Below are 16666 nucleotides of genomic sequence, written 5' to 3' on the forward strand. Positions count from 1 at the left end.
AATTCTACCAAAATTCTACCTGTCTCCATGTTGTAGTTTTCCCCAAAGGAATCATTCCTTTTGGTATGATCAGTAAATTAACGTTTCCTGAATGTCTCCTTTGTGCCAGGTGCTATTCTGAGTGCCAGGGAGATCTAGCAGTGAACAAAACAGACAAAACTTTCTGTCCTCATGAAGCTTACGTTCTAGTGGTAAGAGACAGATGGTAACCAAATACATACACGTGCATACATACATACAACATGCACATACGTACATACATATACACATACGTATAGTGTGTTAGATGATATAAGCGCTCACAGGAAAACTATTATTATTTTTTAAGATTTTATTTATTTGTTTGAGAGAGACAGCCAGCGAGAGAGGGAACACAAGCAGGGGGAGTGGGAGAGGGAGAAGCAGGCTCCCAGCGGAACAGCCCGATGTGGGGCTCGATCTCAGAACTCCGGGATCACGCCCTGAGCCAAAGGCAGACGCTTAAGGACTAAGCCACCCAGGCGCCCCTCACAGGAAAATTAAAACAGGAAAGGGAAACGTAATATATTGGGAAGGGCTGCAGTTGTGGATATGGTTGCTAGGGAAGGTATAACTGGGAAAGTAACAGTTGAGTCAAAGTAGAAAAAAGAGGGAGAACAAAATGATCTCTTTTACCTGGGAAAGAGAACATATTAAGCCCTAGCAACCTGGGTAAGCAGTAACTTGAGCCCTTTGGTGTTCAAGGGAATAGAATCTGAAGAAGTTTTAAAATGAGAGAAAGATGGGGGCCATGGACATTTAGGGAGCCCTGGATGCTGGAAAGGAAAAGGAATATGAGTGTATTCCTGGAGGCTGGAGAAGAAAGAACAAATACAAACCAGGTTTTCCTCAATGTTTCTTTTTTTTTTTAAGATTTTATTTATTTGAGAGAGAGAGAGCACATTGTGGGGGGTGGAGGGAGAGGGACAAGCAGACTCCCTGCTGAGCAGAGAGCCCAATGTGGGACTCGATTCCAGGACCCCGGGATCATAACCTGAGCTGAAGGCAGATGCTTAACCGACTGAGCCACCCAGGCGCCCCCTCAATATTTCTTAGGGACTGCCTTTAGGGAACAGAATATTATACATACTACAGATATATTTTTTTAAAGATTTATTCATTTATTTCAGAGACAGCACAAGTGGGAGGGGCAAAGGGAGAGGGAGAATCTCATGACTCCATGCTGAGCACAGAGCCTGACTCGGGGCTTGATCTCATGACCCTGATACTAGGACCTGAGCTGAAACCAAGAGTCGGATGCTTAACTGACTGCCACCCAGGCACCCCACAGTATTATTAAATTGCAAGTCTTCTTTCCAGAGAACCCTAGAGAACTGTAACAAAGCAGAAAGGAAAGAATAAAAAATATAAGAAAGGACAGATTCTTCCCATTAATTTCTATGCTAAAAGAGAGATCAGAAAGATAGGCAAAACTTCAGAAAGGAATCTAAATTAAAGGAGATTGGGCGCCTGGGTGGCTCAGCTGTTGAACATCACTCTTGGTTTCAGCTCAGGTCATGATATTGGGGTTGTGGGATCGAGCCCCACACTGGGCTCCTTGCTCAGTGTGGAGTCTGCTTGAGATTCTCTCCCTCATAAATAAAATCTTAAAAAAAAAAAAATTAAAGGAGCTATACTCTCCCTCTGCCTCCCTCCCCCCCCCCCCCCCGCTTACCTGCTCACTCTCTCTAAAATAAATAAATCTTTTAAAAAAAAAGAAGGAGCTATAGAAAGCTAGCTAAACTTTTACCTGTTCAGGTAACTAATGATTTAAGCCTATAAGCTGCTAATGTCCTGGATGTGCTCTAAATGAATTTTTATTTCTTCTGCATTTTAGTTTTAAATAATACTTCCACTGACATTGCTTTTCCCAACATCTTTCTAATATTCCAAGTGACCCTATATACCATTCTGGCCTCCTAATGACTCAAACCAAGAAAATGAAAGTGCACTTGCCCACCTGTGTGACATCGTCTCCAAAAGCACATTGCAACTGAGAATACGCAGTAAGGGGAAAAATATCTAGGGATGACACTCTGGCCACAAACATTAAAAAAGATTATTGGAAAACGAGAGGAAAAACTGTTAGCCACCACCACAACTTTGGACTAGGGTGATAATTTAGGTGATCCCGACATGCATGGAAACCTAAGCTTAATGAGCAGTCCAGCACAGTGGGTTCCTTAACTTCTGAGTCCACTTTCTCATCTATAAAATGAGGGCTCATAGGGCCCTTGCGAAGAATCCAGTGAGATCAGGCATGCGAAGCTCTTTGCACAGCATGTGGCACAAAGTTAGACAGCCACTAAATGGCCGCAGCTGGCACGAGTCATCTTTATTACAAATAATTTACCTGGGCAGCCTTGGCAAATGTGGGCCCGTGATAGTGGCCACCGATGCGTAACACATCCTCTGTACAGTAAAAAAACTCAGAGAAACCGTAGAACTCGCTGTTGTTGAAGTCAATCGGCGACTGGTAGATGCCATTCAGCGAGGCCTGGCTGGTGTTGGAACGAGCCAGCAGGGGGCTCAGCATCGCCCCGCAAGACGCCCAGTCTCCTCTTCCCCGGATGTGCAGCACCTGGCTGTTCCTCTCCACCACATCTGTGAGGCCCACCGGCAGGCAGGGATCCAGATATGGATTGTTGGGACTCAGACCTGTCTTCTGGCCCAGCAACCTGTCACAATGACAAAAACACACAAAACACATCACTAATGTACTCAACCTCTTCTAAGAAATGCCTAGAGTTTAAGAAACTTGGTCTAAGAATGCGCTTCACAGATCATCTTGTTTTACATGGCATCCCGAGAAACAAGACTGGAGCTTTAGCATGCAGTCGTAACACAGCAAAATTTACCTTAAGCAAATGCAATTCAGTAGAAGGAAAGGGAAAGGAAAGGGAGGGGAGGGAGGAAAGAAGGAAGAAAAGGAGAGAAATATGGCAGTGATCAAGCTTTGTTCAACTGTTCAGTCCACATGTCCATCTCCCAGTGTAGAGTGAAACTGGAAATGTTAATCTGCTGGCCTCCATCTAGTCTTCATTTCCACTGGCCTCTTAAAAGTGTCGAGATCTCACATACCGAGTGAGGTTCTTACGTTTAACAAAACACCCGGGAGGAGGTAAAGAGGGAAGGCCTGGGACAGGCTCCTGAGGAGGGGACCATGTCAGTGGTGCAGTGACAACTGCTGGCAATAGGAAGGACATGCCTGGCCCTCTCGGGGAGAGGAGGGGCAGGTTTTCATCCCCACTGTGGCTGTCACACAGTTCTGGCTATTTCAAGTCAGCACTTGCCCAGCAACAGAATTCCCATTCCTAAGGGGATGAAATACAGATCTGGCCGAGAACAGAAATTAAGTGAAGACCAAATAATGTTGCCAACCACAGTTAGTCATTCACCAGTTCCTAAAGAGACATGTGTTGAAGAGTGGACTGCCTGGGGTGAAGATGCCCCCACAAGGTAAAGACTAAAGGAGAGAGTGGGAATGTGGCAACACCACAAAATGCTTTGGAATGACTGGAACCTATTTTAAGGATGTGACACCAACTATGAAAAAAAAACCAACCTCAGAAAATCATATTAAGAAGAAAGAACTAGGGACACCTGGGCGGCTCAGTCAGTTGAGCATGCAACTCTTGATTTCGGCTCAGGTCATGATCTCAGGGTCGTGGGCTCGAGCCCCACATCAGGCTCTGCACTGGGCATGGGGCCTGCTTGAGAGTCCCTCTCTCCCTCTCCCCCCACCACACCCCTGCTTGCTCTCTCTCTCTCTAAAAAAAAAAAAAAAGAAGAAGAAGAAGAAGAGGAAGGAACCATTATGTTCTGAAATCCCAGGAAGCACAGGTTTCTTTAGTAGATTAGCAGCTACACAAGATGAAGAATAAATCTTCTGAATTAGGAACTTAGAAACACGGCAAGAAAATACCAGTGCATGGGAGGAGAAGGATGCAGCCTGGTAGGTTCTGACCAGAAAACAGCAAAAGAAAAGGGCATCAGAACAACAAAGGAAGGAAATGGAAAAGGAAGCACAGCAGCTAACAAAGAAGGAACACAACAAAATTGGTGTGAAACTCTCCTAACTGTTCTCCAAATGCCGCGGGGCCAGCAGCCCAAGCAACAGGAGTACGGACATGAGAGTATTTTCAGAATGCAAACACACTGATTGATTTTAATGCATTTGTCAATCATCTGGGATAACAGGATTCTCCCAAAATACTGTGAACTCTTGGTAGTTGAGACTCACAAAAACAAGAAAGAATTATGAGACAGTATTTTCTTTAACATGGTCCCAATATAAGACAATTGCTGCGGAGAACTTATTACAAATAGGCTATCCTGGTCCTTCTTCAAACGAGTGTTTCTAGCAAAACAAACGGAGGTAAATAATTTTATGGTGAAAAAAACTCTGCTATTATGCTTCCTTCGATGCACATAATGATACAACTTTAAATAATAAAAAAAAAAATCTTACAACTGTTTGTACATTACAGCCTAAATACTTCACGTGGTACTCAAATGAAGAGTCCGTGATCTGTCCATGCTGCAGGGAAAACTGGCTATTCTGAACTTAATGAGAGAACAATGTAAAGCTTAATTCGGACTTCACATGCTTTTTATCTTTTATGCACACTATGGACCTCACTCCCACATAACATGCAAATCCACTGTAATTCAACAAATGTCTTCCATGTAGAGGGAACTGCTAAGAGCTGTTACAGCACACTGTAAATTAAGAACTTAATCTCACTGGGGCACCTGGGTGGCTGAGTTGGTTAAGCATCTGCCTTCGGTTCAGGTCATGATCCCAGGGTCCTGGGATGGAGCCCTGCATCGGGCTCCCTGCTCAGCGGGGAGCCTGCTTCTCCCTCTCCCTCTGCCTGCCGCTCCCCCTGCTTGTTCTCTCTCTCTGTCAAATAAATGTTTTAAAAATCTTAAAAAAGAAAAAAAGAACTTAATCTCATTTATCCTATGACACCATTTCTGAAACAGGACACTGCAAGAGGTCCCAATAAGCTACTGTAGTTTTTGAGTCCAAACTGCAAAGACCAGAATGCACCCTCACCTAGATTGAGTGGGACTATTAACAGAGGGTCTCTAAGCAACACTACCCCATTGTCAAGAGTGGTCAGGAAGAAGGAGGAAGCAAAAACGTATCTATCTTAGTAGGATAGGAGTATTTCCTCCTAGTATCTGCACCTTGAAGACATTCTATTTCAGAGGCACAGATCCCCACATCAAACGTACCTATTTTTGGTAAGAGTTTCATTCAGCACAAGGTCTTCATAGCGCTGCCGGGCAAAGTTGCCCCCAAAACCCAGGAAGGTCGTGACATAAACCCTATACACGTGTTCAGTATGCTGCACATCACAGCCCAGGTTGAATTCAGCCAGCAGGATCTTCGCTTCTTCTTCCTATAATACAATGTAAAGAGAAGAAAGGGAATTTTAGTTTTGGCTGATTGACAGCTATGACATCACTAATACACCAGTCTTGACGTGCTAGAACTTCTCTTTAAGATCTGTTATAGCGTTCTCTCATTCTTATAGCATTATTTTCAACAAAGATACAAAATGACAAGCCTACATAAAACAGTACAGAAACTAAATACCAAATTAGAGACTACAACATTATCTGTAGTTCTACAGAAGGTAGAATCATTATTACAGATGATGTCATTTTCCTGCACATACTTTTCTGATTTTCTAATTCTCCCAAATGAGAATATACTCTTTTTATCATCAGGAAAAAAAAATCCTTTAATAAAAATAAATTTAAGGAATTTGGGAGATCATCATGAGACCTATTCTATGGGTTTTTCTAAAACTATTCAAGAGGATCCCATGTTCCCTATCACAGGGACTGGGATTGGGAAAGTTCCCTTTTACTGGACCCCCAGTGAAAAAGTGGCTCTATTTTTTTAACTTCAGGTTCATAGGTTGAATTAATCATACTCCTCAGTTCATGGTACATTATTATGCAAAGCCCCATTTTTGTTTTATTTATTTACTTCCTTTTATCCTCATTCTAATGTGCTTAATGTGTAATATATGTTCGTACATACTGTTGTAAAATGAAATTATTGTTTTGAATGTATTTGTTTTTAATCTATGAAGATGCTATTGTGCCCGGCAACTTCACTAAGTATATACACAAGAGGAGTGAAAACTATGACTAATCAAACGTGTGTATGTGAATGTTCACAGCAGCATTATCCATAATAGCCAAAAACTGGAAATAAAATCCAAAAATCTATCAACTGATGAATGCATACACAAAATGTGGCATGGTCATATAATGGAATATTACTCAGCCACAAAGAGAAAGGAAGGACTGATATGTGCTATAACAGAGATGAACCCTGAAAACACTTTGCTAAGTGAAAGAGGCAGACATACGATGTCACATATTGTATGATTCCATTTATGTGAAATACTCAGAACAGGCAAATCCACAGGAGACGTGAAGCAGATTATTGGTTGTCAGGGCTACAAGGAGAGAATGGCAAGTGACTACTAATGAATGTGGGGATTCTCTGGGGTAATGAACATGTTCTAGAATTCATGGTGGTTGGGTGACTTTGTGAACGTGCACAATTTTGTGAATTGTTAAAAAAAACAACACTTTAGGCACTGAGGATTATTTATATTTTTTAAAGTGCTATTGTGTTATGTCTCGTTCTTTTCCTTCTTTACCAAGCACTAAGATCCATCTTTAAGACCTATGCATACATCTAATTTGTTGCTTGCAAGTATACTTTCTACACCAGTGTCACCTTCTAAATCTACACAAACAAAAAAGTCATTTGTTTAAGACTTTAAGGATCAGTGCCTCTTACCGGAACCATGCCTTCAGTCTACATGTTGACAACATACGAACAAATATAGACTAAAATTAAAATGTCTTACAACCTAGTTCCCTAAATTTCCAAACCTTGCACAGACCCCTGCTGATTATCAAACCCACATTTCTAACAATCTTGTTGGATATTAGACACATATGTTCCTCAGATATTTCAAATTCAACATACTCAAAACTGAACTCACTGGTCGCAGGAGACCAGAAAGACGCTCTCACCCAAACCACCCAGGCCATACTGATTTGCTTAGCATCAACCCACCCTTTACCCTGGGGTCTCTCTCAGTGACTGGGTTCCTTACCCTACCAGGTACCTAGGCGGGAACCTCAGCATCACTGGCCATCCCTCCCTGTTCTACCCACATAACTATATTACATTGGTTTTTTAAATTCCAAAAATCCCCTGAAATCTGTCCCCTCCACTCCATTTCCACTTACATTGCCTTATTACTTCTCACCCAAGGTTCCCTGACCTACATTTCTTTCTCCTACTGACACCAAAATTATTTTCCTAAAAAATCAATTATATCATAGTCACATAATACAGAGCTGGAAAGAACCTTAGAAATTTAATTATTTCACAGATGATGAAACTGAGGCCCCTATGACTGCCCTACTCAAAAACTTTTGCTGGTTCTCCTCTCTCTACAGATATAAAAGTGAAATTCCATAGCATGGCACCCAAGACTCCTCACCATTTAACTTCATCTTATCTTCCTAGACTTAGCTATATTACACTGGAAAATCCTATACTGCAACAGGCTATTCACCATTCCCTGGACATTCTGGGCTCTTTGCTGCTGCTTCTGTGCATACTGTTCCCTCCATACAGGTGGCCTTCCTCCACCTCCACTATGCAAAAGCCTATTATCATCCAAGACCCAAGTAGCAAGCCAGGATGACTCCCATTCATGGAGCAGGGGACATGGGGTGGGGACATTGCTGGCATCTGGTAGAGGCCAGAGGTGCTGCTAAACATCATATTATGCACGGGACAGCGACAACAAAGACCTATCCAGCCCAAAATGTCAATAGTGCCAATGATGAGAAACCCTGGTTTAGATCAAATGATAGCACTGTTGTGGTCTGCCTGCTTTCACTGGCTGTCTTCACTGATAGATTATCAGTGAAGCTTTGGGGGGCAGTATAATATGTCTCAGTCTTTGCCCATAACAGGTGTTTAAAAACTGTCGTAGTGAAGAGAAGGGCCATATGCACCCCAATGTTCATAGCAGCAATGTCCACAATAGCTAAATTGTGGAAGGAGCCGAGATGCCCTTCAACAGATGACTGGATTAAGAAGTTGTGGTCCATATATACAATGGAATATTACTCAGCTATCAGAAAGAACGAGTTCTCAACATTTGCTACAACATGGACAGCACTGGAGGAGATAATGCTAAGTGAAATAAGTCAAGCAGAGAAAGACAACTATCATATGATTTCTCTCATCTATGGAACATAAGAACTAGGATGATCGGTAGGGGAAGAAAGGGATAAAGAAAGGGGGGGTAATCAGAAGGGGGAATGAAACATGAGAGACTATGGACTATGAGAAACAAACTGAGGACTTCAGAGGGGAGGGGGGTGGGGGAATGGGATAGACTGGTGATGGGTAGTAAGGAGGGCACGTATTGCATGGTGCACTGGGTGTTATACACAACTAATGAATCATCGAGCCTTACATCAGAAACCGGGGATGTACTGTATGGTGACTAACATAATATAATAAAAAATCATTAAAAACTGTCTGCATTTCTTTTTCTTCTCTATGATATAACTTCTCCTTCGAGATACATTCTTTACACTCTAGTCAGGTAAGGAATATTAGAAACACAAGTATGTATAAAATACTGTACTCTGGGATTTATATGTATTATTATGTTTAATCTTCAGGCAGCTCTAGGAGATGGGGAGTATAATTATAATTGCTAAAATACATTAAACATCACATACTGGGAAGTTTGTTAAGTGCTTTACACACATGGTGTCATTTCATCCTCCCAACTTTATGAAGTAGATACTATTATTATTATTCCTTTTATATATGAGGAAGTTATAAATTTTAAATTATAAGTGAGGCTCAGAGAGGTAACCTACCCAAGTTAATATAAGCTAGCAAGTATTTGAATAAATATTTGGACCCAGGCAAGTTGGTCTAAGTCCAAAGACAGTGCCCTTCTTCTCAAATACTGACATTTCTAGCAACCGAATTTCCCTAAAAGGTAAAATACCTGTTTTGGAGGAAGGACAGAGGTTGAGGTAGGAACTTCATAAGCAATCTGAAGAGAGGCTCCTCCCATATCCAGTATCCCTACTGTCCTTCTGCGCCCTGCTGCCAACTCCTGGGGAGCCTCGGCATCAGATTCTGAAATAAATAAGGGAACAGAAAGGACCTAGTAATTAAAAAACAAAATTAAATCAAAAAGAAAAAAAAAACCCAAAACAGAAATCCCTTAAAAAAAGAGCAAACTGAAATAAATTAATCTAACTGTATCAACTATATATTATAGAGAATTCTTTCAAGTAACTTAAAACATAGCATTTTTACTATATCCCCTTATAGAATGTACCTTAATGATAAAAAAACAGATATCTTAAACTGCATTTTAGTAGTCTTATTGATAATAATTTTATTGGTATTATTATTTTTAAACCATTAAACATATATTATGAAATAAAGCAAATGTTTATATTAATATCTTTAGGAACATAATCAGCATAAGAAAAAAAAACATATAAATATAAAATCAAAGATATTAAGCAATAACCTTATCATTTTAAATATGAATTGGAACTATCACCATGAAATCATGATTTATTTTTCTCTTTCTAAAAATACGTATTTTCTAGCTCTGTTCACTGAAAGGGCCTAGGAGCAACGATGATCCAGGAGCAATGAGCACCCCTGGCATCCACCGTCACTAAATATCATTTTCCAATAAAAGAAACCGGGGCTCCTTAAAAAATGGCTGATGCTAGGTCTAAGGTAGAAAAAACAAGATGACCATGGAATACCTTACTGTGTCAAAAAGCAAGTGACATAGACTACAAGACTGTTGGGATGTTAAAAGGTACGGGAGCCAACCTAAAGGTGCTCCTACTGGCCAAGGATGGTGTAATTCGAGCACCGAAAAGAATAATGATGGGGAATTTTTATAACAGATTAGATCAGGCTGACAATACCTGAATCCTGAACACCTGATCATCTTAACATGACTAAAAGTGAGACAACCAGACATTATAAAACTCCTGATGTGATGTAATAGGAAACACTTAGCACCAATATTTATGATTTATTCTTGCCAAAAGAATTAAATCTGTGTCTAATCAAGGTTCTATCTCTAATCTCCAATTGACAGGACATAAAGAGGGATGAGAGGCATGTTGCAGACCCCACAAAGATGCAGTCAATCAAATCAAGAATGTGTCCAATTCATTCCATCAAGTGACCCAGTTATGTTTTTGTTTTCGTTTTTAATGAGTGATTTGAGGAAAAGAGGTGGGAGGGGGGAAACTGTTTCAGATTAAAAAACTGATCAATCAAACGTAACATGTGATCCTCATTCAGATTCTAATTTTAACAAGACAACTACAAATAAACATTCTTTATTCAATAAGGGAAGTCTCTACCTGGGTAGATGGATGTTACATAATATCAGAAATTGTTAATGTTTTTAAGTTTAAAAATGTCATTGTGTGTATTTCATTTGTTTTGAAACTCCTCATTGGTGAGAGATATACACTGATGTACATGAAGATAAAATGATATGTCTGGGGTTTGCTGTGAAAAATTCAACAGGGAGGGCGCCTGGGTGGCTCAATCGGTTAAGCATCTGACTCTTGGTTTTGGCTCAGGCCATGATCTCATGGGTCCTGAGATCAGAGTCCCGTGTTGGGCTCCATGCTCAGCGGGGAGTCTGCTTGAGATTCTCTCACACTGCCCCTCTCCACACTCCCACTCTCTACCTCTCACTCACTCTCTTTCTCTCTCTCTCAAAATAAATAAATAAATAAATATTTCTTAAAAATCCAATAGGAAAAAAACCTGTATTGTATGAAGGGAGTGTAGGGCCAAAAACTGGCCAACCACTAATTAGTAGTGAGTCTGGGCATTGGGTTCATGGAGATTCATTCTACTTCTGTGAATGTTTGCAACTTTCCATATTAAAATAAGTTAAAAAATAAAAGAAGGCAAATTAGGACTGGAAAATGAAGCATCTTAAAAGAGTTTTTAAAAATGAAAGAAGAAAGAAAAACAACTCAAACACAGCACTTACGTTCTACTGATAGGTTATAACATAAACCTTCAGTGCTTAGAACTCTCGTAAGATGACAGCATTACTCACCATCCTCATGGTCGAATCTTCCCAAAACAAAGTTGATTCCGATCCATGCATAAACTCCTAAGTAAGAAATATGAAAGTCCTCGCTTAATTCTCTATTGCTATGTCATGTCTACACGTCTTCCCAGGTCCGCTCTTTTCCCCCTTTTCTTAGAAAAAGGTGATGACAGTATTTTATTCCACACTCTCAGTGTTACGAATTTAAAATCTCTTATGATGCTTTTCCCTTTAAAATGATTTGCATTGTCTAAATTTCCTACAGATGACTATGGATTAATGTATAAAAACAAATAGTGAAAAATGTGACTCTTGGTAGTTCTGGTTCTGAGCGAGATGGAGTAAGCACCTCCATGCTGTCTCCCCACCGAATACAAGTGTAAACTCCAGACGGAATGTATAGAGCAGATTTGTGAGACCTCTGAAAGGAAATGATAATGGGCACACTGAGACAGAGATCAGAAGTTAAAGTACCATCAAACCGGTAGTGAGTTCCCCATTCCCCCCCCCCCAATATTGCCAGGCCTGGACTCAAAAGCAGCTTGAAACACAAAAGGACATACAGGTGTGGAGAGAAAGAACTTCAAGACCTTGCTTTCTGGTCCAAAGAGAATTAAAAGGGACTCCAAAGGTTCAGAAAGAATGGAGGAAAATCCCCTGAGTTTTTTCCCCTTTATTTGTTCTCTGCTACCCCAGGCAATCCTGCAGGGGTAGAGGCAGAAGTTGGGCAGGTACCTGAAACTCTGAAGGATATGAATCCTCTTCTCTGACTAGAGGAGCTACAGCCTCAAGAGTTGGGGAAAATCTCTATTGCTTATTTTCTTCTCTCTGTCCTCTACCAAGTAGCCCTGGGTGCAGATACAATCATGGGAAATGCATGGCAGAGAAGGCAAATTAAAGTCCTGGCTTTCTGACGGGACGACCATGAAAGTGAGCCCCAGGGAACCAGAAAGTATTGGGGAGATCACGGAGACTAAGGAATAGAGTGGTGTATCAATTCCCGGGCTCACATGCGTGGATCTCACGCTAAACAATATACCAAAGGTTCTGAGAACTGAACTACTGGCTAGACAACCCATTTGTATGGGCTATGTCCAGGTTCTAGACTGGCCACAGGGCGACACACAAATGCGACAAATCCAAATAGCAGTGCCAAGGTTTTAAAAAAATGAATCAACAGAATCACAGACAACAGAAGGCAGGTCAGAACTTGAGGCGTGAACCTAACCAGGTCAACTCCCTGCTAAAACAAACAATCAATATTCTACTTATGATAGAAAAAAGACCCAGCGTCTCGTAATGTAATATTCAAAATGTCCAGGATACAGTATAAAATTACTTGGCATAAAAGGACCAGGAAATTATCAACTCATAAGGGAAAAGATGCCAACCCCAAGAAGACACAGATGTCAGAATTATCAGAAAAAGATATTAAAGCAGTGATATAATCAAGAAATAAGAACAGTCTTAGCATGAATGGAAAGACAAAGAAATAGAATATAAAAAAGAACCAAATGAAAATTCTGAAAAATGCAATACTGAAATTGAAAAAGGTAAATCTTTTCCCTTATGTGAACTGTAACTAGAATGCACAGATTTTCTCTTTTTCAAGAAATGGAAACATAATGTGTCATACAAGCCACATTGGGGCCACATGAGAACACACATTCAACTCCACCCCCAAACCGCAAGCTTTTAGGGAAATATCAGTACTACACAGTAAATGCAACAGAGGGAGAGCCCATAACAAAAGAAAAGTAAGTAGTGATCATCCCGATCACCCCCTAAAATTAAAGTTTCCCCTTACTTTAATCTAATAATTTGCTTTACATTTGAACTTGGCAAACTCAGTAGAACTCAGAGAAGTATGTATGTTTTCAAAACTACGATTAGCTAACCAAATATCCATTTGGAATCATCACTAAATACTAATGCATTCTTATAAACATAGTACTTAGCACAAAGTTAAAAACAAATATAAACATAGAACTTCTAGAAGCAGCATTCTTTTTTTCCCATGTTTTAAAAATTTAAATTCAATTAATTAACATATAGAGGATTAGTTTCAGAGGTAGAGTTCAGTGATTCATCAGTCTTATGTAACACCCAGTGTTCATTACATCACATGCCCTACCCTTAATGTCCCCCCACCCACTCCCCTCTAAAAGCAGCATTCTAAAATAGATACCAATGCAGAATATAAATAATAATAAAAAAAACCTATACAGCAGAATCAAGAAAGTTATTCAAAGAAAAATAAAAATCAAATATATAAAGTAATCCTAAACCCCCACCAGAAAGACTATGCCATAGTTGGCTTCCGGGAACCAAACCAGTGTGCCCCTCGAGGCCCAGTACCTTCCTGCTTCCCAGAGATCACTTCTGCCTGAGACTGGGAAAAGAGGAAGTCAAACTCCAGCGGTAAATCTCTCACTAGATCAGCCAAGATGGCCAGCTGCTTTCTGCAAGAAAGAAAAAAATATAAAAGTTAATCGTTAAACACCCTTCTCGCAATTAGCTTCAACTTGACCTTCTACTCAGACTTGTTACGACTCACTGCTCACATACCCCATCCACCAGTTGAGCCCTGCTTCTTTTTGGTACAAAAAGACCTTTGATTTCAAAGGTTTAAACTGCTTCCAAAGTACATCCTCCTACTTAAAGGGCAACATGGTACTAGTAATACTTTTCCTTTTTTATAATTTTACGACTCAAATAGCGTTAAAAGATGAGACCATGGTTCTGTGCCTCTCACAGGCTGAACATGTATAAGAGGCAGGAAGCACAGTTTCGTAATTACATGATTCCTAACTACTGTGAACGGAAGCTGTTAGACTGAGGAACACAATCTCATCCTCAGATCTCACCCAATACAGAAACAACGTCTCATGTCACCACACCACGAGCGCAGTTAGGTCCACAAGTTTTTAATAATCCTTTACACAAGCTGACAATGAACTTTTTAATCTCCTTTTACATATTTCAAGGGTTGGGGTTTTTTTTTCCTTTATAAAAATCTTATCATGTGAAAAACCCAGATCAAGATCAAAATCCAAAGGTTATAACAATCTGGGGACAAAGTCTGAGACTCAGTACCTAGGTTGTTTTCTCCTCTACAGTTTTGTGTTATCAGTGTTATTAAAGAAAAGCAAAGAAACAAACCTAGAAGTAATAATATCAATGTAGAGAAAATGATTAAAAATAAGAGCAATTATCCTCGATTTTTAAAATTACTCATTACAAAAATATTCCATTGGCTCAGATAGTTGTCGGCATGACTTAGTGGAGAATGTTAACACTTAAAAGTGAAGAATACATTTAAAGTAATAATTTCCCCGTATACTGTCAAATATAGTGTCCAAAAAAGCTCATCGGTATACATATTAAAGTCTTGCAATAAAAATTTTGCATGTGGACCAAGAGGGACTGTTTTGCCCTCCCTACTGGAAATGCTTCTAAAATACCCAAAGAAGAGGGCTTGCTGGTTTTGGCGATGATATGAAAGAATAGGCGCCAACATACACTGCTGTTTGGAACATAAATTACTGGTACGATCTTGCTAAGAGCAATCCAGGACGATGTATCCACATTTTTAATGTGCTTAACCTCTGACTAGCTATTACACTTTTAGAAACTTTTGCAAGGAAATCATCAGATAGGAATACAAAAAGGAAGAGAATATTGCAACACTATTTATAGCAATGAAAAAGTAAAAATAACCTAAATGCACATCCTTAGGTATTGGTTAAATAATCTGTGGTATATCCATACAATGTGATACTAGACAGATGTTAAAAGAAATGAGGTCAATATAGATCCATATGTACTGATGTGAAAAGATGTCTGATATATTCCGAGTTCTAATAGGATACAAAACGGTATATATAATATGATTCCAGTTTATATTAAACAATAAAACAAAAAAAATTCTTCATGTACCACACAGGATTCTCTAAAATTCAATTACTGTTTCTTTATTAAAATAAAAAACTTTTTTTTTTTAAAGATTTTATTTATTTGACAGAGAGAGAGACAGCCAGCGAGAGAGGCAACACAAGCAGGGGGAGTGGGAGAGGAAGAAGCAGGCTTCCAGCGGAGCAGGGAGCCCGGTGCGGGGCTCGATCTCAGGACCCTGGGATCACGCCCTGGGCCGAAGGCATACACCTAATGACTGAGCCACCCAGGTGCCCCCCCAAAAAAAACTTTTAGTGGCAAAATGTTGGTAACTATTGAAGCTGGGTGGTAAGAAAATAAGGATTCATCATGCTGTTCTATTTTTTTTTGATGTTTGAAATTTCCCATAACAAAACTTTTTTTTTTTCCCTTTAAGTATCACCTTGTACTATCTTTGTAATTTTTTAAGGATATTTCCATTACAAAATGAAAATGAGGTAAAACAAACTATTAGTTCAGGCCTTTGGCAAAGAAATAAAACCTAGCGCTAACACATTTCAAAATACAGTCCAGGTGATTTGAACCCATTTTGAATATTCCTCACAAATGCTAATAAATTAGCAAAGCATTAATTAGACAAAACAGGTTCTTGCAATGATGGTTACATATATGTCAACAACTACACGGGGCGCCTGGGTAGCGCAGTCCTTAAGCGTCTGCCTTCGGCTCAGGGCGTGATCCCGGCGTTCTTGGATCGAGTCCCACAAGGGGCTACTCCACTGGGAGCCTGCTTCTTCCTCTCCCACTCCCCCTGCTTGTGTTCCCTCTCTCGCTGGCTGTCTCTCTGTCACATAAATAAATAAAATCTTAAAAAAAAAACAAAAACCCAACTACAGCTGCCTCAGTTGGTAGCAATGATTTCATAAGCCCAGGAAGAGATCCAGGCATTATTAGAAGAGGTGATCAGAAGGCAAGTTAAAATGCAAGCTCTTCACAAGTTCTTAAGATAAATGAAATATTAATATTCAGAGCTTCCATGCAGACAGTGAACATCTTAGACAAATGGAATGGAGCTACATAGTGGGTTTTGTCTGGATGGAAACTTCTTTGACAGAGTCAATGATGAGCGGCGACAGGAGATGAGACACTCTTCTTTTACTCCAGACCCACAAAACATGGCCAAACCATCACCCTCTGGGTCGGCTCTGCCTTTTTGACTTCCCAGTCAGCTTCTTCTCTGGCCATCCTCCCCCTTCCTTGGTGTTGACCGCAGACCACTCACAGAACTGTGATGTGGCAACCCTGTGTCACCTATACTCTTCCTAGGATTTCTAAATTTGGAACTATGTGAATATTACTTATGTCAAAACCAAAATTCCTAAATTGCATGTGCAATATGGTTACAACTTTGTAGAAACTACACACAGATGTACAGAGAGAAGGGAATGTGACAAGACAAACACTTTTGATAGGGCAGTAGGAATATTAGTGTTTTGGGTTTTTCTTTTTCCTTTTACGATTCCTTTAATGCAGCTATAATATTTTAAAATTTGGTT

General features: G+C 40.0%; 1 protein-coding gene across 1 annotated transcript in view; it reads right to left on the reverse strand.

Annotated features, from left to right (window-relative positions):
* Positions 1-16666, reverse strand: part of ENTPD7 (ectonucleoside triphosphate diphosphohydrolase 7) — a 39787-nt gene that overhangs the window by 7796 nt on the left and 15325 nt on the right. The window contains exons 6-10 of the mRNA XM_008705310.2: positions 13575-13678; positions 11223-11279; positions 9108-9241; positions 5263-5429; positions 2372-2696 (exon numbers count right to left, since the gene is read on the reverse strand). Of these exons, the coding sequence (XP_008703532.1) occupies positions 2372-2696; positions 5263-5429; positions 9108-9241; positions 11223-11279; positions 13575-13678 (787 nt within the window). The remainder of the gene's footprint in view (positions 1-2371; positions 2697-5262; positions 5430-9107; positions 9242-11222; positions 11280-13574; positions 13679-16666) is intronic.

The sequence above is a fragment of the Ursus maritimus genome, unplaced genomic scaffold (assembly GCF_017311325.1).
Source record: "Ursus maritimus isolate PB19 unplaced genomic scaffold, ASM1731132v1 scaffold_7, whole genome shotgun sequence".
Lineage (NCBI taxonomy): Eukaryota > Metazoa > Chordata > Mammalia > Carnivora > Ursidae > Ursus > Ursus maritimus.